The sequence below is a fragment of the Maylandia zebra genome, linkage group LG2 (genome assembly GCF_041146795.1).
Source record: "Maylandia zebra isolate NMK-2024a linkage group LG2, Mzebra_GT3a, whole genome shotgun sequence".
NCBI classification, from domain to species: Eukaryota; Metazoa; Chordata; class Actinopteri; order Cichliformes; family Cichlidae; genus Maylandia; species Maylandia zebra.
Genome location: NC_135168.1, coordinates 31,288,108 through 31,313,025, shown reverse-complemented (window position 1 = coordinate 31,313,025; position 24,918 = coordinate 31,288,108). Strand labels below are relative to the sequence as shown.

General features: G+C 40.9%; 1 protein-coding gene and 1 long non-coding RNA gene across 2 annotated transcripts; both read left to right on the top strand.

The window, feature by feature from the left end:
- Nucleotides 1-695: 695 nt before the first annotated feature.
- Nucleotides 696-10,120, top strand: LOC101485771 (LON peptidase N-terminal domain and RING finger protein 3). The gene is made up of 12 exons (XM_004563153.6): nucleotides 696-1,558; nucleotides 4,089-4,207; nucleotides 4,315-4,437; nucleotides 4,581-4,697; nucleotides 4,805-5,024; nucleotides 5,114-5,198; nucleotides 5,379-5,493; nucleotides 6,556-6,677; nucleotides 7,145-7,303; nucleotides 7,399-7,561; nucleotides 8,119-8,268; nucleotides 8,392-10,120. The coding sequence occupies exons 1-12, from the start codon at nucleotides 868-870 to the stop codon at nucleotides 8,548-8,550; spliced, it is 2,223 nt and encodes a 740-aa protein (XP_004563210.3). The 5' UTR covers nucleotides 696-867; the 3' UTR covers nucleotides 8,551-10,120.
- Nucleotides 10,121-16,771: 6,651 nt separating this feature from the next.
- Nucleotides 16,772-23,993, top strand: LOC101484913 (uncharacterized). The gene is made up of 2 exons (XR_191486.3): nucleotides 16,772-16,878; nucleotides 23,008-23,993. It is a non-coding gene; the product is annotated as an uncharacterized LOC101484913 (long non-coding RNA).
- The last annotated feature ends 925 nt before the right edge of the window (nucleotides 23,994-24,918 follow it).

Below are 24,918 nucleotides of genomic sequence, written 5' to 3'. Positions count from 1 at the left end.
TTGTGTTTTCTTTTGTTCTCTTTTTTAATATTTTGGATTTTGTTTTTCCTTTATTTTTGTAATGGGAAAAAAAGGAATATGTGAATTTCTTTTTTCTTTTTTTTTGCCCAGAAGTTAAATAAAAGAATATTTATGTAACTCAGTTTTGTTAGACACATAACAAGATGCTGACAACAGCTGTTAGCAGGGCATGCATTTGACAGTTTCTTGTGTAAGCTCAACTGGAACAGGAAGTAATGTTCTATAAAATTCCGCACACATGGGTTATTTACTTTGGAATGCCTAAATGAAGAAATCTTTTCTATAAGAAAATGTTACTGAAAACTTGAACAAATTAAAGCACATTTTAAAAACAGCCTGACATGCTCTCTTTTCAGGTTGTCACTAGTATGAGATAGTATGAGACACACTAAAATACATGCTGAACCATGTCAAATCTGTGACACTACAACAAATTTTCATACTCTTGGTCAATTGAGATCGATTACATGTCGTCCCACTAAATGGTGTCATTCTTTGGGAACCCTGGTCACTGTTTACAAGAAACCAGCATGCAGGTCAGACATCCCGCCCCATGGCCCCGACACTGAAACTGTTACATGGCAGATTGTTTTGTAACAGTTTTCCAAACTCGTCCAATGAGAACAGCTGGCCGGCGTCACGTGACACAACTTTTACATAACAGTTTTTTTTTTCACCTCCTCGCCATGGTCCATTGAGAATAATATCGGTCCTTCCTGGACTAGGGCATGAACGTGCAGAGTTGTCAGTCGTTTGCAGCGGAGGGGACAGACGTGAATGGCAGCAGCTGGGGTGCAGACATGCACCACGTAGATGAGCTGATACGCTTCGGACAGCCTGCTCTGTATGGGGACGGAGAGTGAGAGCATGCTGCATCTCGCAGCAGAGGCTTTCAAGTCGAAAAACTTCGACCTGGCCGCGGACATCTACGAGTGCCAGCTGGCGTGTCTCGGAGATCCGCAGAGCCGGCGGGAGCTGATGGTGAAGCGGGCTGACGCGCTCGCGTTTTGGGGGAAATTCACGGAAGCGTTTGATGTGTACCGGCAAGCCTCGGAGATAGAGAGGCTGAGACCCACTCACCTGGCCAACCTCATAGAGTACCTGTCGGGTACTATACGGAGGCAAGACGAGGGTGAGAGGCAACGGGGCAACCCGTGTAGGGCAAAGGAGGCAGGTGCAACTGTATGCCCGAGAGCGGGTGCCACAGGTTGCGGGTATGAAGACTTCTCCTGCCGGATATGCCTGAGCTTTCTGTTCGAGCCGGTGACTCTGACGTGCGGTCACTGCTTTTGTAAAAAGTGTCTGGAGAGGGAGAGGAAAGAGAAAGAGCGACCGGTGGTGTGTAAGGAGTGTAAGAATGTCTCAGCAGTGAGCGACAGCCTAGGTCTCAGGGTGAATGTGGTCCTCAGCAACCTGCTGGCCAAGTGGTTCCCCACCCAGTACCAGGCCGGCCAGCTGAGGCGGGAGGGCAACGCACTGTACGCCGAGAAAAAGATGGAAGCTGCCCTGGAGAAGTATAACCAAGCAATACTCGCAGGTAAGACACCGAGCTGCTGCTTCTTATTCTTATTATTACTAAGAAGCAAAAAGAAAGGGTGTGTGTGTGTGTGTGACAGGGCTGCTGTAGCCTACTTCTGTAACTTTCCTATTATTCCATAACAGCATGTCAGGTGTGTTTATGTAAAAAGTACAGTAAAATAACAAGGTCGAGCTGTTCCACATTTATTAGTCATAATCGTGGCGGTGACACAGTAGCTAGCCACCTCTCTGCTGGCATCTAAGAGTCACATCGCCATGTGTTGGATAACAGGGTAATGTGGGCTGGGCCAGTGGACCAAACATTGCGTAAGCACGTAACCCCCCCCCTCATTGTGTAACGTCAAACAATGGATCAGGCAAATGTAGGTCAAGGGTATTATTGCAGGTCACCGCTGGGCACACCAGCGCTCAGTTTCTGTTTTTGTGTTTTGTTTTGTTTTTAATTGGGAAGAGCTTGGATGGTGATAACATAGGTGAACTGTGACCTTCAGACAGGAATCACTGGCAGTGAGCTAGGGGCAATCCCTAATTTAACATTTTGCTGACATGCATTAATTTAAGTAGCATTTAAAGAGCCATATGCCCCTTCGTTGTTTTCCTATTTCATCAGTTAAATGTAGTGATTAACACAGAGATCAAACTACAGCCCTCTGCGTCTTGGATCCTTAGCCTGTCCTCATTAGACTTTACAGCAGTGTGCAGCTGTAGCTCAGTCACTTAATAGGCTAGTTGTGTAAGTTTGGAGCTAGTGTTTCTCCTTTAAAAAGTGTGCCATATTTTCCATTGCTGACTATCTGACAGCTGACAGGCAGAGTATTTTTACGTTGCATAAGGACCGAACATTTCTGACTACTGGGTTCCCACATTTATCTCAAAGCAGGAGTTTAGCTGGAGAGCACCCACAGTTGTCAACTGGGCTTTTTGATGATTCAACGTGGTTCTAACATGTTTTCCTCAAGGTGTTCTGACAGATCACAATTAACAAAGGTTTTCACAGTTGCAGAAACTGAGTTCCACATCACCTTATTCATAGACAGATGGATGTATGCTGGGTTTTCCTGGATCCTGGATGACTTCTGTGCATTTTCCTGTTGTTATTTTTGGCTTTCTGTCAAAATTAAACCCCACCTCTTAAAAAAAATAGAAGAATATTCCTTTTGGGTGGAAGGCCAAAATCCTCCGTGGTGGGGGTCAAAGTTTTCAAGCACTGGTTTTTTTGTTTTTGTTTTTTTTTTTAAAAAGGAGTCCATTCCCAAAGGACTGACCTTTTTTTTTTTTTTTTTTTTTTAAGGGTTATGCTTTCAGAGTAATGTTGGCTCGAGGTGAAGATCAGGCCCAAAGTTGCATTTAGGCATGCTGCAGTTAAGCCTGGAGATGGTCTCCAAAGAGTGAATGCCAGTCTAAAGAGTTATAATTAGAGCAGGTCTGTGTGATATGTATCTTTGTGTGTATGCATCTATGTTCAGCAAGGCTGCCTGCAGTTAACCACAGTGCTAATCAATCTTCCTTCTGTGATGCTTGTGTTGTGCCTGACGCCTGTGCAGTTACAGGCCCTACTTTGGCTCGTTCTGTCATGTTTGGGGCTCCTGTGTTGGTTTCTTTGAGTGATTTGCTGCCTGTGCCCGTAGCGAAGCTGGGGAAATATCTCCTTCCGGTTCCCATAAGGCTATCAGTGGTATTTGCATAAGTTTTTCACGTTATGAAACCTACAATGTGGGTGACCTTGATAGTACTGCATGGTTTTATAAGGCAGTCATTTTTTTTTTCTTAACACGTTTTGTAATGTCGAAACGAACCCATTTTAAACATTCACTCAGCGTTATAACATGCCAGCGGATACTGTTTAAGACATTTGAAAAGGGAAAATATAGTGGTCATTATTTATTTGTATTCTATACTAGGCTCAGATCTTACAGGGAACAAGGGTATATTAATAAACAGTTAATTATTTATTATTATTATTTATTAAGCATGCTGGCTGCTCATATATGCGGTATGTGTCACCTCAGTGTAAATTGATATCAGTCAACAAGCAGTCTGAAGATGTTTGTGTGTTATGTTGTCATGTTAACATGTTTTTGTTTATGTTTTGTGTGTCTGAATGAAAAAATATCGGCTGATGTATCGGAATATCTGATTTTTAAACTGCCAAATATAGATATGGGTATTAAGAATAATCTATCGGTCGGGCTGTTGGTTTTAAAAGAAGAGATTAAAAGAATTAATTTTATTATTTTAGAAGCTAAAACTAGAATATATAGAGTTCTTGTCAGAAGAATTATTTAAATTATTGTATGTTCCTTAAATGATTGCTCCTCCATATAACTGTCAAATAATCATTACTGTTTTTAATTGCTGGTTGAACAGAAAGGCCATTTAAATTCATAACTCTGGGCTCTGGAAACATTTCCTTTTCTTTTATAGTTTAAAAAAATATTTTATTAGAAGAAGGGAAAAAATAAGTGGAAAACACGTAGCGCCATTCCTAAAAGTTTACAACTAACGGTTGCTTGGGTTCTTCTCTCCAGCACCAACAGACCACATACTGTTTAGTAACCGCTCCCAGATCCACTCGAGCCTGAAACGACACGAAAAGGCTCTGATGGACGCTGAGATGGCCTGTAGACTGATGCCTCACTGGTCCAAGGTACAGCAGAGAAACTGTAGCTTTTAGTTCATTATATTAAACACTTGCCCTAGTGTAGTAGCAAAGTGAATAAGCTGCAACATGCTGCATGTTTCTTTTGTGTACAGGGTCACGTTCGCAAGGGCCAGGCCCTGGTGTCATTGGGCAGGAGTGAGGAGGCTCTAAGAGAGTACCTAGTGTGTCTGTCCATAGAGCCTGACTGTAAACTTGCTAAGACTGAGGCTTACAAGGTAAATATGACCACTGTTATCTTGTGACCTGCCCTACTGCACATTAAATACAACAAATCATTTAATGTTTTAAGGGAAAACATTAAGTGTGTATTTGCAGTGTCATCAAAATAATGACATAATGGCTTATTTTCCTCTTTCAGATCCTGAGTGATCTGCTGGCTCCAGTCAGAGATCAGGTCCCTGAACACATCTCTGACTACACCAATATACTGTCTTCCAGAGCACACATCAAAAACAGCATCGGTGCTCCCTTCCATGTAAGAGATGTTCCACGTCTGGAAGTCAGCCAATCCAAATCAAGTCCACATGAAGTTTCTCTTTAATTTATTTTCTTCTTCTCTGCATCTTTACTCTCCATCCTCAGACCCTTAGTCCCGGATCACTGTCTCCAGAGTCTTATCTTACCTCGACTCTCCCTGCACCAGAGAGGTCACCGAAGGAGAATCAAAGCAAATGTCAGGGGAGGACAGAGGTCGGGAGGTTTGACCAGTGCTTCCTTACCAAACGGAAACGAAGGATTTCAGAAGAGGAGGCAAAGGTGGAACTTCAGGGGAAGAACAACGATCACAAGAGATCCAAATCTGGTGATTATACAGCTTTGCACAATCATACGCTGTCATATACTATTAGCAACTTCAGCATTGTATTTATTGTTGATTACCTCTACATTTAGAGCCAAACGAGGAGCCGGAATATTTGAGCTCTGTGGATGACGACCTCTTTGACCCCGCAGATCTGGAGTGTCCTCTTTGTATGAGGTGAGAGCAGTTTGATTTACAGCTAGGTTTACGCAACTGACACTGGACAAGCAGGCTGTGTAGGGCCAGAATGCAAACACACTGAATCTTACGCTTTAAATAAGGCATTTTATTGCTGTTGTAGTGTAGCTTACCCTTGTTTGTCCGTGGTTTTTCACTGTTTGTGTGTTTCCCATCTAGACTGTTCTATGAACCAGTGACAACACCGTGTGGGCACACTTTCTGTCTTCAGTGTTTGGAGAGATGTCTGGACCATAACCCAAAGTGTCCCCTTTGTAAAGAGGATATGTCTGAGGTAGGTGGCATGGGAATTCAATAAACTTTTCAGACTGACCGTCCACATTCACTAAGGCCTAAGCAATGATTACCAACCAGGGGTATAATTATTCCTCTGCAGTAGCAAGGTGCTGTGTGGAAAGATAAATTACCTAATATAAAGAGAAAAAACAGTGAAATTATAGAGAATTTATGAGCTCTGAAAAGGTTTTGTGAAGAATTTAAAGTAACTGTATAGATAAGCAATAATGAAAAATTTAAAAAGCTTGTTATAGGTATGGCTAACAGTTAAAGTTTGCTAAAAGATATGCTTTGTGTGTGTGCGTGTGTGTGTGTGTGGGGGGGGGGGGGGGGGGGGTTAACAGTAGGCATAAACAAAAGTAATTATTAGCTACACATGATAAATAAAATGTGGCTTAAACTAGCTAGCTGAAATTCTGAAATAAAAAGTTGGAAAACTGGTAGACGTTTGGCTAGCTATTGAAATGGTTAGCTAGTAAATGAATGAATATATATATTAGGGGTGCAACGATATTCGTATCGATATTGAACCGATATCGATATTGAATATATATATATATATATTACACACACATACACATATATATACATACACATACGTATATGAATAAAAAAAATAGAGGATGGATGCTTAAGGTATTTGGGTTAAAAAAAAAAAAAAATGCTAATTGATAAACGGTCTACTAAACATAATTGCTAAGGATATTTGATGTTGGGGAAGGTGGTGTCAACTTATCCCACAAGTCTTTGGGGGTTATTGTAAGCTACTGATCTAAGGTGGCTTCCAGAGTTGTTATAAATACAGAGTTGGTAACCTAGCATATTAATGAATGTTGAGTCTTTATAATATTGTTTATATTGTTGCAGAAACCATGTTTTATATAGTTTGGTTCATTTCTTATGCTCCAGTAATAATGTCATTGTCAGGGCTTTGAGCATATTTGATTTGTGGATCCCTTGAAACCAGTCAGACTAACAAGGTTGTGGGACAACAACCACAGGAGACATCCTTATTGTGTCATTCTGCTGCTGTTAACATATTCATTGTGTCTGTCTCCAGTATCTGGTCCAGAGGAAATACTGTAAGACGGTAATAACTGAGAACCTGATATCGAAGTATCTTCCCTCTGAGCTCATGGAAAGACAGAAAATCCACCTGGAGGAAATGGCTGAGCTCTCCAAGTAAGTTCATATTTCCCGCTCTTCTCCACTGTCTTATTATCAGGCTCTGCTTATATTTCTTTCTCCCAGCAAGTCTTTTGATGGATTGCAGCTTACGTGTGACATTAACATTTTGAGAATATCCTCGGCTGTTTGACCTACTGACCTACAACTGACGGCACACGTGTCCGACACAGTGATCTCTGAGTGTTGGTCATTCAGGCTTCATGTGTCACTTTCCTGACGGCCAATGCATAAATTAATTCACTCTCACGTTAACCAGTGTCTTTTACATTTGGCCTAAAGTTCACCTGGAGTTTAAGTTAACTTTTTTTGTTGTTTTTTTTACAAAAGATTTTCATTCATGTTGAATTTTTAATTGAAAGTTGTTGTTTTGTTTTGTTTTTGTTTTTTTTGTTTTTTTTACACGATATCTCCTCCTTAATGAAAATAAAAAAGACTTTTTTTTTTTCCGTGTCTCCCCTTAGTCTTAACAAGAATGTGCCTATATTCGTGTGCACCATGGCCTTCCCTACTGTGCCATGCCCTCTCCATATCTTCGAGCCCTGCTACAGACTGATGATTCGCCGATGCATGGAGACGGGTACCAACTGCTTTGGCATGTGTCTGGGAGATGACCTCAAAGGGTTAGTACTTTGACTGCAGCTGTGTGGAGTTGGTGTCGGACTATGAATGCACATAATGTTAACTTGCTCCCTGCGCTTTCTCCTTCGGCCTCCAGGTTTGCCGACTACGGGTGCCTACTGGAGATCCGCGATGTCAAGTTCTTCTCCGACGGCCGCTCGGTTGTGGACACGATAGGCAAACGGAGGTTTAAAGTAATTCAGCACAGCGAGAGGGACGGCTACAACACAGCTGACATAGAGTACCTGGAAGATGTTAAGGTATGAGGTGGTGGGGGTTGTGAGCTGGGAGAGTGAGAGATGACAGGATGAGTTTAGACTTTATAAGGTGTTATTAACATCCTGGTCTGAAAACAAGTTGATGCACAAGTGTCTGAAACTAGCATTCTTTCTAATGGCCAGCAGGGGGCAACCCAACACCAACTGAAAAAGAAAAGCCAATTTCATAATTGATTTATAACCCGAGTAAACATTTTCCGATTATTTCAGAGCCCCAGTTGCAAGTTTCAAGTCTTGTTTAATCCAGTGTGATGCTCATTTATTAAAATATGGTTTCATTTAGAAGAAAAAAGAGATGATAAAGCAGGATACAGTATGCTGTGGCTACTTTGGGATTTTTCAAGCATGCAGTGTCCCTCCGTTACTCAGCCAGAAGCACAAGTCAAGCTTTGCATCTGTTTTCAAAAGATTTTATGGTTGTAAGAACTAGTCTATAGATGTATGCAGCAAAGGTGAAGTTTTCCACCTGGAGAGTTATTTAGAGAAGGATGGTGAGCTGTTGCTAAGATGTTAAAGCTCAGAGGTGTTGTTGTCTGCAGGTGGAGGGCGTAGCAGAGCGCGAGCTGCAGTGTCTGCATGACGTGGTGTACGAGCAGGCCGTGTATTGGGTCAACTCTCTGAAAGCTGAGCAGAAAGCTCGCATTGAAGGCCACTTCGGACCAATGCCTGACAAAGACTCTGAACTTCAGGTACACACAGTCTGTTTCTTTTATAGCTTCTATTTCTATATAGTGGGACTAAAGTATCCAAATTTTTCTTCTACTTCATTTTGCCCTTTAAAACCATCTCACTTGTGTGTTTTTTGCTTGCAGGCCAGCCCTAACGGTCCCTCGTGGTGTTGGTGGTTACTAGCAGTTCTTCCTTTAGAGGGCCGAGCTCAGCTACCGTTCCTCGCCCTCACGTCTCTGAGAAACCGTCTCAGCGGCATCCGCAAGGTGCTGCTCTTCATGTCGCAGAACAGGAGCCGGTGACGCGCGCGGCTGACCCTAAAGCAGCAGTTGACCTGCTGTTCTTCCTTTTTGATGCACAAAGAACTGACGCTGAAGGCGTCGCACCTTCCCCGTTCCCCGCCGATGTCATCCAAGCATCAACAGCAAACTTTAACTAAGCAACAGTTGAGATAACGTGGATCTGAATGAATAACAGACGCCTTCCGTCATCACTTTCACAGAGCAGCAGTCCTGGCAGACCCACAAACTCGAGCTGTGTTCAGACAGATCGGGGAGTCTGGCATCACAATTGTCTGTTTAAAACCATCAGTCGTCACGCTGTTACATCACTGTAGTTTGTTGATCATATGCACATGCTAGGTGTACTTTTTTGGTTTGTTTTTTTTGTGTATAAGAAAAAGCTGCTGTGCTGCGATCTCTTAATCTGCCCAGATTGCTACTCTCACCTTTCTGTCTGTCTGCCATGTTTGCAGTTCTCTGCTCTTCCTTTTGCCACACTTTGCAGTTTGGTCAGAGCGTCTTCTAAAAAGATTTGTCAGAAAAACCCAATACGAGTGTCATATATGTGCTTCCTGTCTGAACATCGCCTACAGAGCAAAGACAAATGATCCTCCCAACGAAACAGCCTGCAAATCAAATCATAGCTGGACATGGCGAGTCATTTAACCGACCATGTTTGTCTTTAAGTGTACAAATGAAGAAAGATAAAACCTTAATATGAATATGAAAAATGTACTCTCCCTACATAATATACTCTGTTTACTTCAACTACTCTCTTACCACCTTTAGTGTATCTTGCAATAATTAGTCCATCAGCTCTTCCGTCTTTCCTTCATGGCTCCTCCCTTCTTCCTCTCTCATTCAAACGAATAACAAGAGAATCAGCTTTTACGTTGGTGTGCTTTAAAAGCTTTTTGTTCTTGTTTTATTCATTTTTTTGTATGTTTTGACATTGATTTCCGTTATTTATTCATAGTTTTTATTTATGCATGCAGTGACGTTGTTTACATTTCACAAAAAGAGAGCTGCTCACGTTCCAAAGTCCTCCTCTTTTTTTTTTTTTTTAAATTACATTTTTTTTAAAACTCCACCTATACGCAGCTTTTACAATCAAAATGTGGCACCAACATGAAGCTGGCACGCCCTCAAACCAAACCTTTTTCTAGATGATGGCTGGTGATCCACATTGATTATGTGTGTTGACTTGAACATATTTGGATCCTCGTGCTGTGAGAAGCATCATTCAGCATCATGGACTCACTACCAACAATATTTGGAGTTTGATGCCATTATCTGCTAAATGTATTTATTCAGTATTTATTTGCACTTTTACATCAAATAAGGGAAACGAACATTGCAGGCAGAAAAAAGCAAAGTTCTCTGTTTTTGTTTTTTTAATTAATTTTTTCTTTGGTAAAGGGTGACGCAACAAAGCAAAACACAACTGATGTTTTTTGTAAAGGCCGGTGCCTTCCATCCGCACACAAAGACGATGGTGTGGATCCAGTTGTATACCATTTAAACCAGTTTTAATGGAAAGTTGTTGCTTCCAAATAATAAATTCACAGCAGCATAAAAAAAACAAAAAAAACAAAGCAAAAAGCTTGTCTGGAAACCCGCCATCATATTTTTGAGAAAAAAAGTTGTTTGAAAAACAAATGAACATCGAGGCCTTGCTGATGTCTGTGACGCGACTGTTTTTACACGGCAAAAGCCGATCTCTGACAAACGCCGGAGACTGTTGGGCTTTGCCTTTAGGTTCTTTTGTTTTCTATACGTGTGTTTTGATTTCTACATGTTTTTACGTTAGTTGTATTTGATGATTTTCTTCACTCACCGATGTTTCTGCGTTTCATGTGTGAGAGCACTGGGAAGGCCTAAGCCCTGTCATGAGGCTAATACGACGTGGCTGATAAATAATTTGTCGATAAGGCGTTGATACACTTGCAATGTGACAGAGTCAAACAGCAATAATTGGCCGTGTATTGTGTCTGGCATTGTAATATCCATCCATCCATCTTCATCCGCTTTATCCGGGGCCGGGTCGCGGGGGCAGCAGCCTAAGCAAAGAGGCCCAGACCTCTCTCTCCCCAGCCACCTCCTCCAGCTTATCCGGGGGAATACCAAGGCGTTCCCAGGCCAGCCGAGAGATATAATCTCTCCAGCGTGTCCTGGGTCTGCCCCGGGGCCTCCTCCCGGTGGGACATGCCTGGAACACCTCACCCAGGAGGCGCCCAGGGGGCATCCTTGTCAGATGCCCGAACCACCTCAGCTGGCTCCTTTCGATGTGGAGCAGCAGCTGCTCTACTCTGAGCCCCTCCCGGATGGCCGAACTTCTCACCCTATCTCTAAGGGAGAGGCCAGCCACCCTTCGGAGGAAGCTCATTTCTGCCGCTTGTATCCGCGATCTCGTTCTTTCGGTCACTACCCACAGCTCGTGGCCATAGGTGAGGGTAGGGACGTAGATCGACCGGTAAATTGAGAGCTTCGCTTTTACACTCAGCTCCCTCTTCACCACGACGGACCGGTGCAGCGTCCGCATTACTGCAGCTGCAGCCCCAATCCGTCTGTCGATCTCCGGCTCCCTTCTCCCATCACTCGCGAACAAGACCCCGAGATACTTGAACTCCTCCACTTGGGGCAGGAACTCGTCCCCGACCCGGAGTGGGCACTCCACCCTTTTCCGGCTGAGAACCATGGCCTCAGCCTCTGGCATTGTAATATGTTATGTTTAATTCTTACAGAAGACTGCCTGAACAGATATTTGTACAAACAGATATAACATATAGTCATGTTATATGACTGACCCTCTGTTATGAATGGTAACTACTAATAAAAATGATAGCTCAAACTGGACAGGAAAGGGAATAGTCATCATATAATCATGCATTTGTGTGAAGGTGTCATGCTTGAACCTTTTCACATTAATCAGTCTGGAATATTTAAATAAAGGGAAATTTGCCACATATTCTAAAACAGCACGAGGAGCCAGTTCTTTAAAAAACATTAAAACAAAAATCACAGAAACATAGACTTTGGTTTGATATCTCTGAACGGTCTTTCATTCTGGCAGCAGTTTTAGTGCCTTAACTTTGAATTCTTCCATTTTTACTTAAACGCAGTGGCAACTATGGTGATGTGTTGTGCAATAACTTGGGTCTCTCTTGATAACATAGCATATGTTGTTGCAAATATCACCCTGAAAACTGAAGTTTCACTTCGCAGTAAAACCTTCAACAGCTGGTGCATTTAACTTGAAATAACGCTATGCACTGTGCTAATTTATTCCCATACAAAGAACAAAGAAGAGTGGCCAATGCAGTTTGTAGCATTACCTTGGGACGGTACACTGAGTAGGGCAAATCTCTGTTGGTGTTTTTGGTCACTTAGCCTCTTCAGCAGGCTGCCCCACTGATGGTGGCTGGAGGTCAAAAGCTCTGCAAACCAACCACTGGCTCCACGGCTGATTTTTGGCATCTAGTAGAACTTAGTGTGACGTAATACCAACATTTCTTGTCCGTCCATACAAAAACCAACCAACTAGCAATAACCACTAATGTGGGCTATGTTTCTATTTTCTTTACATACTTTGGCAAATGTATATTCTGGCTTTCTTGCTGAGTGTTCAGTGAAACCAGACAATTTCCTCTGGCAATCGGCTATTTATAAAGTTAACCGTTAGCTTAGCAGTACACCCCCCCCCCCCCCCCCCCCTCCTGATATGCCTCACACTTTGTGTTAAACACACATTTTAACAATAAATTGAGCAGTCCCTGATTAATTTATTCCCACTATTTACTTTTTATTCAAATCTAAGATGACCTGTTGCTAGCTTTAACTTTTAACGCACAAACAACATCTCAAACGAGTCATGACAAGAAAGCAAATATAAGATATATTTAAAAAATGTCTAAATGAGGTTAACGTCAGTCATAGGGTAATTGTTGTGACTTAGCCAGTAGTAGCTAAATGCTACAGCCCAATTTATTATTTTTAAAGCACACAGCTTCCTCATGGCTACATTAACTTTAACTAGAGGTACTCAAATTATTACAAATTTTTGTGGGTTTTGAAATTGAATGATGGTTTTGTCACCATGGAGATTCTGTACGCTCAGTCATTCACAGAAGCGAAATGAGAAAAGATGGAACAGCACCGGTTACATTGTCCTGTTGTCAGGGATTGAATCCTTAAAGGTCAAGATGAGTTTAACTGTATCACTTTGATATATTGTAGCAATCCAAAAACTGTGATCATACCAGTCAAATAAAAACCTTTTTTTAAACTAGTTCTCAACATGTAGAAAAAAATACAAATTTGGATCTTCCAGCCATCCAGCTATGCAACAGCAACAGGATGTGTCTATTGCTCACTGATTTCCTGACCTTTCATAATTCAAACACTGACTTATTAAGGAAGTGTAACCGCCATCCTATTTGAGAACTTCCAGAAAGGCAGAAAAATGCTTCCTAGTTTCTTAACAATGTTGTTTCTTCCATGTACAGTTGTGAGACTTTAATCAGTAGTCTACTCTTTTTTTATTTGTGCCCATCAGTCTTCAGATCATGAAACATGTTAGCTTACAAAGCTGTAATATCAAAGGTTTCTGTGTGATGTATTTGAAAAGTGGTTCCAAATGTTTGGTCTGATTTAAGTAGCAACTAATTGGTCTTCCCTAATGGATCGAAAGCTTCTTGGAAAAATACCTGGCTACTGAGGCTGTTTGTGAACTAAAGCACAGACGGTGTCCAGAAAAAAAGGGCAGGAAGGAAATCATTGTCTTGGTATCCTGCCCTGTCTGTTGCTAACCTCAAGAAATGTTCAAGCACTCCTTCGCTTTTCAAATGTACGAACAGACTTCAGTTACTTCATGGCCTGCTTCTTTCAAATGTTATCAAACTAGAACTTCATAACCTCTAAATTTGTCCAGGTGAAGCAAGATGAATGTATGTATGTCTTGACATTTCTTTGATGTTTTCTGTTCACATCAGTTACTGATAGTAAAAAAAGTATGTAATAATTTGCAGAGGTACAGTCTGAAGCAGGAAGTCATGAATAAACTAAAAAAGGTTTTGTTCTTTATTTTGAACAAACTCTGGTGAGGACAACAAGTCTGACATCTCTTTATTTTGTGTGTGTGTGTGTGCACGCGCATCTGTGATTCTTAGACAATGGAAGTTCAGTTTACTTGTTACATGGCAAGATTTGTTCTGAGGCTTGTCACCTTTAGTCAACAGTTCAGGAGGAAAGAGAGGGCGACAGAGCAGGAGCACACACAGCAAAGGCCTCGGGATCAAACTCAAGCTCAATTTTTACAATTTAGAAATTATAGGGAAAAGTTACTTTTTACAAAAAAAAAGAAGCTTTGCTTTAAAACCATGATCGTTTGGAAGGACATAAAACATACAATTCCAGCTTTCAGTCCCTCTAAAAGAATATGCTTTTTGAAAAAATAAGCTCCTCTGGTTTCTTTAGAGAGCTAAGTCTCGAGTATCTGTTAAGTATAAATGAGAGGTGAGTCTGGCTAGTGTGAAATAGTAACTTATAACAAGGCTTGGGAGCAGGAGCAACAGCTATCCTAACAAAGTAGCACTTCAACTAAATAAATTTCCATCTCTGTCTGGTTTACCTACTAGCTCACTCACACTACAGTAAAAACATGATTGCAACCTTCCTGCAACTGGGAAAAGTCACTGGTTGCCCAGTGGCTGCACTGAGTTGTTCCAATCAGTCACTTTGAACCAATGATCTCAACTCACCCGCGATACATCTCTTTTTAATAGCAGAATTCAACTCAGCTGGTACCACATGGTTAAATTCGTATATATATAAGAAGGGTTGCTAAGCGCCTGAGTCATTTTCATATAAATTTGAAATTAAACTCGGCATCTTGCAGCAACTCTGTCACCATTTGTGGAGGAATTCCTAAATTTCTGTTTCAGATCTATTTCATCCTGGAAAAGATTTGTGATTTTTCACAGATTTATCACAGTTAATTACCACAATATTGTAAACAGATTACAAGTAATTACAAGTAAGAGAAGGCTGTCTCAAGGAGGTGGAGCAAGCCCTTCTTTAAAATGACTATTTAGTAGGCAACAACAGTGCAAATTTATTGCACATGGCTGCAGTAATTTCAACTGCTGTCATTTTGTGCAACTACTTCCGTTAGTTGCATTTTGTGCAACTACCGGAAGTAGTTGCACAAAATAAAACACTGGGTTTTTGGAGGTGTCTGAGTGTGGGTGCAGAGCTTGCTGCTCTGAGATCACTTTACACGCAGACGTGTAGAACTGACCAATGAGGCGCCTGCGTTTAGATGTGACCAACTGTGTTCACAGTTTGATTTGTTCCACGTTTGTTCCACATGTTGCAGTTATCAGTATGAATTCTTGTACCTGGGTTGAAATATATGCAAAACAAGAAACACACACACGAGAGAGCAGGTCACATGACAGCACAGCATTTTTTACCCACAGTTTAAACTGAATAACAAATAACTTGCAGACAATGAAAACAAACAGAAATAAGCGTAAAATTTAAAAACTTTTATTGAGGTTAACTTTTTTTCATCCATCCATTCGCTACCGTTTATCCTTTTCAGGGTCGCGGGGGGTGCTGGAGCCAATCCCAGCTGTTAACTTTTTTTTTTAAGTTATTTAAAAAAAACAACCCAACAGGCAAACCCCTCTTAGCAAGAACTAGGCGACAGTGGGGAAGAAAAACTCCCTTTTAAGAGGGAGAAACTTCCGGCAGAACCAGGCTAAATGAAGGGCGGCCATCTGCCACATCTACCATTCCAAGGGATTTCAGAGGTTTTAAATTTTAAGAATAGCCAATTAAATTAAATTAAAGTCCAATTAAAGTCCCAATTAGTTTTCCAGGATTAACACAAACTACATCAAACCCAATGGGGGCTTTATCTGCAGGTTGTTTAAGATGTGTGTTTGATTAATACTGGCAGTAGTTTTATATTGGGTGTGAATAGTGATACCAGTGGCATTTACAACCATGTTGTTCACATTCTGCAAGTTTTGTTGTGAAACAACACGTTTTGTGTCCTCTGTGTCAGAGTCGTCTGTGGGTACAGACACAAGCACCCAAGCAATTTTTTGCATTTTTGATTCTTGGGCTTGGATTCAGGTTCAGGAGCTGTCTCCTGTGTCCCTGACTGTGTGTTGGTGACGGTTGATGAATTATTGCCCATTTTAATATCTATTTGTTTGCTGATAAATTGTCTCTTTCTTAAAGCTAGCGTTTGAAAATCCGCTGTTACAGAGTGGTATTTATGGGCTCGGTTTTAACTTACCGGTAAATCCTTTTCCGTCTTTGACGTCTTCAGTGTCTTTGATCTTAACTCTGCCCACTAGAGATTTCTAAAATATCGTAATTTGGTTCCCAAGCATAAATGATATATTTAAAGCTATCTTGGACAGGAGAAAAGTATATATTTCTTAGACAATGTGAAATCTGCACAAAGATAACAGTTTCATGTCATAATATTCGTAAAGCTACCATAAAGCTATATTAACAATGGTGCTGTAAAGTTGTTAGCAGTGTGTCAGCTTGGTGACCTGCCACAGAGTACCTCTTCCCCACTGTTTGTATTTGGTCATAGGAGCTGGAGTGGGCAACCTATTTACTTGGTCTTTCTTTCTTTTACCTTTTATTATCAGGTATGTTGGATTTCATGTTGTTGTTTTTTTAATCTTATGTCAAATATGTTACGTGTAAATTCATACTTTATGTTTAATGTAAAAATAAATGCAGGCCCTTTTCTACAATTCCCCTGTGGGAGAGGAACTGGAGTGGGCAAGCTACTTACTTGGAGGTCTTTTTTTCTTTTACTTTTTATTATCAGACACAACGCAGGAACACACCGGTTAAACACACACATCACAAAATAATAATAATAATAATAATAATAATAATAATTATAGTCCACACTGCTCACGGACCCCGAGTCCCCGGAACCGGGTCCGTGACAGTTACTTCATTTAAAGATCAGAAATGAAGTAAGTAAAGCTTTTTACATAATGTCACTCAACCATCCCTTTTATTATGGATACCCAGGTGCTACAATTTTGCCTATGTCATACAAGATTAATATAGGGTTATAGAGTGTATAAAAGGCCCCAAAGTTCATAGAATAATGCTATTGTTGTTTATAAGTTTATATAAGTTTATCTACTGGTCATTTAATATTCAATCTTCTGTCAGTTTGGGCCAGCCCACCGTTTGGTGACATCATCCGGTTAGTAAGGTGGGCAGTTTAATGTCGGATGAGCAGTGTTGGTCCGGTGGGGGTGCACTGATTCCTCTGGGATGTTATGTGTGCGTGAATGATAAGTGAGTATTAACCTGTGTTGCATTTTGCCTTTGTTTATGCTGATACAGTACTATGTTTACCATTTAGGAGCTAATGTTAGTTCACAGTTGGAGCGGGGTGCAACGCGGGAGGTCATCCCCTTTTCATATGCTAATTTATGTTTGTTAGCTTATCCTGGTTTAGCTTTACTTGACGCATGTACGGTCTGTCATGTCCATAACGTCATTCCTGTCTTATCAGAGCTTCTCTGTATGTTGTATGTGGTGCTTGTGATTGTTTACTTGATAATACAGAGTTTGTAGCGGACAATTTGTTATGAGGATCGTTAATTGCCGATCGTAGTTCGACCGGAAGTATCACGTTCCCGCTTGCCCTTCATAATAAGAGCATTACGGCGGATTATAATGGGAAAGCTCTTCTACAATGATTTTCATTTCAGAGAATGAAATGTCCATGTGTTTGCTGCTGCTGCATCATTTTATCCAACTCTACATATCAGTGTTTGATATGAACTCATTTAGAGCTACCATGGGGTAGCAGTGGAACACCTCGGATCCACATTTGTGCAGACTGCACTGTCAGTGGAAGAGTGAGAGAGATGCAGTTATATATTATCAGTTAGCTAACCAGTAACACAGTTAGTAAATTGAATCGCTCTTTAACAGCAGTTCAAGTTATCAGGTTAACTGAGTCAAACCTAAATGGCTGATCCAGTAAAGGAGCGTTAGGTAGACCCTACAATAATACATACTGAGAAAAACCCAACAATCATATGACCCCTTATGAGCAAGCACTTTGGTGACAGTGGGAAGGAAAAACTCCTTTTTAACAGGAAGAAACCTCCGGCAGAACCAGGCTCAGGAAGGGGCGGGGCCATCGCTGTGATTGGTTGGGGTGAGAGATGGAAGACAGGATAAAGACATGCTGTGGAAGAGAGACAGAGATTAATAAAAAGTATGATTCGGTGCAGAGTAGGGCTGTGCGATATGACCAAAATCTCATATCCCGATATAAGATATCCATCGTCCCAATAACGATATAAATCACAAAAATTTAACATTTTCTGTGAATTTCGGGCAGCTCGACTTGCGTGAAGTGTTTCCAGCTGGGTGTCGTGTACCTGGAGTCGAGTGTTTTAACCGATGCATGAAACGATACATTTTTAGACATAAGTTGTAACGGCCGCCGTTTTCTTTGTGAGTATTTATTACACGGCGTGCTGCAGGGAAAAGCCTGTTCTAACGTTTGAGTCTAAGGTTTATTTTTTAGCACCTGACGGCTCTTTTTTACTTCTCATCCGTAAATACTCTGCATACTCTTTCACGTGATTCAGTTTATTTTGAAAAGTCTCAACAGGATCTTGAGCTTTATTGTGAAAGGTTTATATGGAAAATAAACAAGCGGACACGCGATGGTTTTACCGTCGTTGTTGCTAACCACAACGCATAAAAACAGGCGCTTGTCCGTCCGTAGTGTGGTTATATAAAATATAAGAGAAAGAGAGAACTTTAAGAAATGAATATAGCCACTACAGTGACCATCAAAACAGTGAAAAAATATTGTCATAAACAGTTTATTTTGCGACACCACGAAACAAACAATAGCATAAAATGAAGCGATAGACGTTTTTATATCGTCATCCGATATATATCGTTATATCGAACAGCCCTAGTGCAGAGATGTATGCAATATACATATACTGTATGTAAGAGACACTAGAGATTTTAGAGAGAAAAAAAAAGTCCAGATTTTTTGGTTTTGTAGCCAACACCTGTGAAAGTGACACCAAGTCTCCGATATGTTTGAATAATGCAAACTGCTAACACTGAGCTGAAAGATGGAGACAGAGGGGAAGCTGGGCAGACGCAACAACTGTTTATGCAAGCAAAGCAAATATACGTCAGACAGTCAAACTTAAAAAGAGATAGCTCTTCAATATAATTACACTGCAGACAGCTTAGTGCAATCACATAAGGAATGATTCCAATGTATTCTGGCATCAAGAACTCAGAGTCAAGAATTTCTCACAATAACCAGCTTAAATGGAAATCTAATTCCTCTAATAAATATTTACTGTGTTTTCATCATCGGAGTAAAGAACAGCAGGCCTTCCTCCGCAGTCTGAGAAAGTTATTAAATTTCTGTAAATGTGACCTTCTGTTAAAAGCTGCGCAACACTGTTAGCTACATCAGTACAATACTGGGGGGAGGATTGTGCGTCTGTTCCCGACATCAAACATAACTGGATGAAAGGCCACAGATTCAATTTGTTGCTTATATGTTACGGTGGCCCTGAGAGGTCAAACGAACAGACACTAAAGAAAACACAGACAAACAGAAAAACACTGCAAAAGCACACAAGATGTAGCAGGAGTTGAATAAAGTGCAAAAACAAAATCTTTGTAAATGAAATTAGCAGTGTATAAAAAAAGAAATCAATCTGTCGGACTAAGAGGTTAAATAGATCAAACAATTTGAATAAAAATTGTTATTTTTATTGAAAAAGATCCAAAATGAAGATCCCACTTGTCCCAGCACTTCCTACCTTGTTTGTGTCAAGTCCATTTAATTCGTTTGAAGATCTAAGTTATTTAAAAGTTGTTACACATAGAGATAAATATCAGTTACTATCAATGCAGGGTTTCAGTTTCCACTTCCATTCATAGATTTTGCCACTAACAGAGCATGACACAGACCTGAATAAATATAAGTAGCATCTTCTGAAGTCCACTAGAGTATGTAAAACTGCTCATTTAGCCCCTCTGGATAAATGACTGAGTAAGTGTTCCAGCTTTTTTGTGATGAAATATGATCAGAAAAAGAAAAAAAAAAAGACAGAAACTGGAAGGAGGGGAGATAATTTAACCTCCTCGGTCCACGAGTGGAAACAAAGAGTTCACTGATAGGAGAACAGGTCAGCTTTCCCTGCAAGCGTAAACCAGCCAGGATTGTCATACTCGTGTTAATTGAAATTCAGAGTCACAGTGGTGATCAAATTCTCAGATATAAGGTCACTGGAAAAAATGACAGCTAGAGAATTTGACCTCATGCAAACTGGGCTCATTACAGTTTGCACACAAAAGTCTGAGCGAGGTCAGAGCGGTCTGACAAATCCAAACACACGTTGTAAATATGTATCAGCTTATATGTGACGATCTCAGAGTAATATCAGATTTATTTAAAACTGTAAACGGCAGTATTAATACGTCTGCAGTCAGCAATCTTTAATATTTTTAGATAAACATTAAATTCAAAGCTCGTAAGTGCCTGTAGCAATGAATCTTCATAAAAGTTTTACTCAAAGGTTTGTATAGAACGCTGGAGGGTGTTTACACGTCTTTTCTGTAAATGTTTTCATTTTGGGTTAACATCACCACTTCCATTAGCATGATTTCACTGAAATCAGGCAGCTGTTAGCAATAGACATGATTTAATAGCATAGACTGTCCATTGTGATGTCACCCACTGGTCTGTGAACTAATTTTTTAAGTCTTTAGCCGGCAGTCTTAGTCTTTGTTATTTGGTTTATTTTAGCTAATGGTACTGTTAGCTAGCTTGCTTTGCAGGGTTCATCTGTAAAACTGTGACATTACCTGAGGTAGGGGCCGAGTGAAAAACAGGCTTAAACCAAAATTGCAATGGTAAACAGCTTTCAATCTGGTCGCAACAAAGCGGTTCCCAAACAGCTTGCCAGCTCCTCCTGCTGGTGGCAGCTGAGGCTGTGTGGGTAGGATGGTGCTAGAGGAGTCAACAGCTGGCTTCTCAGCATCTTTAGCATAACAGACACTAAAGGTAAGCAAACAGTATCTAACTGTCACTTAAAACAGCCATGTGACAATAGCACATATCATGATTAATTAAATTTAATTAAATTCAAATTTCAGTTACTAAGAAGAAAAAAACAACAACAAAAACAGACTCCTGATCAGGAAAAACTAAAGAACTTGGCTGGTGGAGACCAAAACTGAGTGTTCTGGACCTGAAACTGTCACGGTGTTTTTGGTTTAATATTATTTGTTTATTATTGTTCTTGGTTTTGTTTATCCTTCTTCTTAAGCTCTCAGTAATCTTAGTTCTCCCTCCCTCAGTGTTCATCTTAGCCTGTGTTTCGTTTCTGTTCTCATGTCCCACTTTTCATGTCTAGTCGTCCCTGTCTCTATGTTTCCTGTCTCCCCAGTCAGCCACGCCTCCTTGACATGCCTGTGTCTAGGGCTGAACGATTATGGAAAATAATCTAATTGCGATTTTTTGCCCCAATATTGCGATTGCGATGCGATATGCGATTATTTTTTAAGGTCTTTGTCTTCTGTATTATTAAACAAAGACAAGCAATACATCATATAGTATGGCCAATACTATATTACATTAATTTTAAACTGTTCTTTCCTGGAAGACAGACCTCTGTTATGATGACATGAGGTGATGCATGAATTGATGACTGACATTTTTATTTAACTTCTTCAATCACAACAGTATATTTGAACATACACAATAGTTTATTTTTAGCTTACAAACATCTGAGCATAAAGTGCTGACAAGGAACCCTGGTGTAAACATTAAAATTAAAGTCAGTACAATGTGCAGATTGCAGAAATATACATAAAAAAAATCAGTGGCTTTACCACACTCAGTTTTTCGACATCTGTGAACTACTAGACAGTCATTCAATTAAAAAATAATATTAAATAAATAAAACTAATAAATAAAAAATACACACATCTTACTGATCTCTGCAGTCAGTAACATTACACATAAAGTGCAAACATAATAGCAATTGTATAAACACACACACAAACACGCCTTTAAAATTTAAAGGCGTGAAATTGGACGGTCTAGTTCTGATTAGCGTCACCGCTGTCTCGGTGGAGTTTAATAAACTCGGCCGTCTGCTTCTTGCTATCTAAAATATAACCAGACACTGGTGTAAATTCTCGACTGTCTCATACTTCTGTTTAATAAGTTTTCTGTTTGATGTTTAGTCAGCTGTGTGAAAACCAAGGAGGAACCCACCCGGGGGATTAATAAAGTTTTATTTTATCTAATCTAATAACTTTAATCCCAGCCAAACCGATTTACTCACGAACAAACAAAACACTGAAAAAAGCCCAACAATAACATTTTTAGGTTGTCTAAGTGACTTATATATTACGTTTAACCCTAGCAGCGAAACTCCGCGGTGATCTGAAAATGATGTGCCGGGAGTTGTGCCGCTCTCGGCCGCATCAGTAACCCTCGAGCTCCCGGCTAGCTGTCGAGCTGGTGGGTAGCAGACGCCTCTGAAAACGTCGAAGCACTTTTGCAAATATGGGATATCTTGATAAACCGAGCAGATATTTGATGTTTACACAACTACTTTCTCGCCTGAAAATATGTTAAAAGTTTATTTTGTGACCCAGAAAGATTAGTATGAGTAATTTTAAAACTTAGTAGCAGCCGCCATTGCTGGAAACTGGAGTTTGGCTGGGCCGCGCTATGAATTCTGGGATATGGTAGTAATTTGGACAGCCTTCGGCACGTCGCTGTGACGTAATCGGTCTACAAATGCGGCCTCAGGAGGATGCAGCCCATGAATTTGGACATGTCCAGAGTATAATCGCAGCCTTTGCGGTTAGAAAATTGCACTTGATCATGTCGCGATATTATCGCAAATGCGATATATCGTTCAGCCCTACCTGTGTCTCCATGCCCGTCTTGTGTTTTCCTGTTTTACTTTGATAGTTTCGTGTCCCGTGTTCAGTGTTTTGCTTCCCCTATGTCTCATTATGTCTTATTAGCCCCAGCTGTGTTTCCCTCCTGTTTCCCCATTCCCTCGTTACTCGCTTGTGTATTTTAGCCCTGAGCGTTCCTCTGTCCATTGTTGCATTGTACACCCTCTTTGCTTTGTGTAACTTGTGGGCTCCTACTAAATTCCTAGTTCTCCATTTCCTTGTTTAGTTCTTTAGTTTTTTGCTTTTAGTTTCTTATTTCTAGTTCCTAGTTTTCAGTTTGGTTTCCTGTAAACGTGTAGAATTATTTTCAGCAATAAAGTTGCTGCTTTCAGTCAGCTTCCCCTGTTTGAGCCCTCCATGCTGCGACACAGCAGTACCTTGACAGAAACATTGTATTTGCAAATGTCATAAGTTAATGACAGGGAAATCTTGTGTTCACAGGTTATTTCACTGCTTTGCAATATTGTAAAATGCCATCCATCCATTTTGAGCTCTTTTACCAGTGGTGTTCATTGGTGCAGCTGTCCAAACAGGGGCACCCAAACATCCCCTACCCAACTTCACCAGCTCTTCCAGATGAAAGTCAAGTCACCTGAAGGACGTTCTCTCTCTAGCTTGTCCTGGGTCCTCCTCCTGGTGGTACATGCCCACAGTGCCATACCTAGACGGTTCCCAGAAAACATCCTGATCTCAAACCCAAACAACCTCCACTGGCTCCTTTCAATGTGGGGAAGAAGCGGCTGCTCTTTGAGACCCTACCTAATCCCTACACATAATTTTCAGCATAGATGGGGACAGGAAGGTAGATCAACAGCTTCATTTCATTTCACGTTCAGCTTTCTCATCACTACAACAACAAGTACAACATCACCATCACTGGTTAACAGGAAAGGATGGTTTAGTAGTGGAAACCTCTGCCCACGGCTTGTCTGTCTACCTGCAGAGAGCATCTGCTGTCAGATCACTCTATCCACCAATCAGCATTGGATCGATGCACAATGACGCTCATGTCGAGGATCGTGCAGTCGGGATCATGGAGCACTGCATGGAAGCATGTTTACACTGGCTGAACATTTCTCTCTGTAAGCACATACACAAAAGAACAATCGCAGCACCAGATATTAACCATTATGCAACACCAGTCTGTCAGCCTCATGCTCCACTGTCCCCTCAGACCATGAGATACTTAAACTCTTCCACATGGAGCAGGAACTCAGAGTGGACGCTCCACCCTTTTCCTACTGAGAACTACGACGTGAGACTTTTAGTCAGAAAATATTTATGTTTAAATCTTTGCACATTTATAATATTTGAAGTAATTTTATGATCCAGTTCAACAGACCAACTTACATCACGCTCTGTTGCCCAGAGATCAACTTGGCCACACAATATAAAGTTACACTAGTCAATAAAACACTTTTAAAGGCTTTGTTGTGTTCTACTCATCACTCCTGTGTAAGTGAACGTCCAAATTTATGATGATATCTTTATAGCAGTAAGAGTTTCAGAGCAGGAGGATTTTTCGGTGACTTCTTAGAAACTGTAGTTCCCCGAGTCGACCTCAATACCACTGCCCCTCCACCCACCTCCTCACCTCTGTGCCTCTGACTCCTGCCAACTCCGTTGGTTATATAACCTGTAAATGAGAAGATCAGCACCCAGCTGTCATCACTATGGATACCTGGCATGGACTCACACACGCACTGTACATCTTGGCGGGTCCACTTTGCATGTGTGCTGTAGTGTGTGTATCAGAAGTAGGGCAGCCGCGGTGTTACCTAACTCGTCCAGAAAAGACATCTGGGGAGTTGATTACAGCTTCCTGTGCGCAAACAAAAGGCAACCATCAATCATACGCATGCAAGCGGCCCGCTCACACCCGTTCATGTGAGCAGGCGCGCACAAACATTTGGCTCACATTTTGGCCACACACAAGGAGAAAGGCACACAAACAAATAAAGGCCACATGTTTGCAGGCATGCGTACACGCCAAGACGGTCAAGTGAGTCCATGAGGCCGCGTTTGGGAGAAATTAAAGAAAAGTTTTTGCTTGAAAAATGAGCCTAAGTTTCACTTAAACAATGCAGGGAAAAAAAAATATGTTACCCTACTGTACAGATCGACGTCTCGAGTGTTTGATCAGTCCACTCTGCCATAAATCACCCACAGTGGGATCGACTCGCTTGTGTTTTCTGGACTAATTTTCACATTAAGCTATTTTCCATCTGCAATAATTCCACTAGTTTAGAATCTAATCCCATTTCTTTGCTTGTTTGATGCTTACAGTAAGAGGATTGATAGTTAGGAAGGCATCAGTCTGTTACAAGAAGCACATCTGAGTCGTCTGTGTGC

Excerpts from the sequence above, each read along its gene's own strand:
- LOC101485771 (XM_004563153.6), top strand. The coding sequence starts at position 868 with ATGGGGACGGAGAGTGAGAGCATGCTGCATCTCGCAGCAGAGGCTTTC. Across the intron at positions 4,438-4,580 it reads CTAAGACTGAGGCTTACAAG|ATCCTGAGTGATCTGCTGGC; the intron begins GTAAATATGACC and ends TTCCTCTTTCAG. Across the intron at positions 8,269-8,391 it reads ACAAAGACTCTGAACTTCAG|GCCAGCCCTAACGGTCCCTC; the intron begins GTACACACAGTC and ends TTTTGCTTGCAG.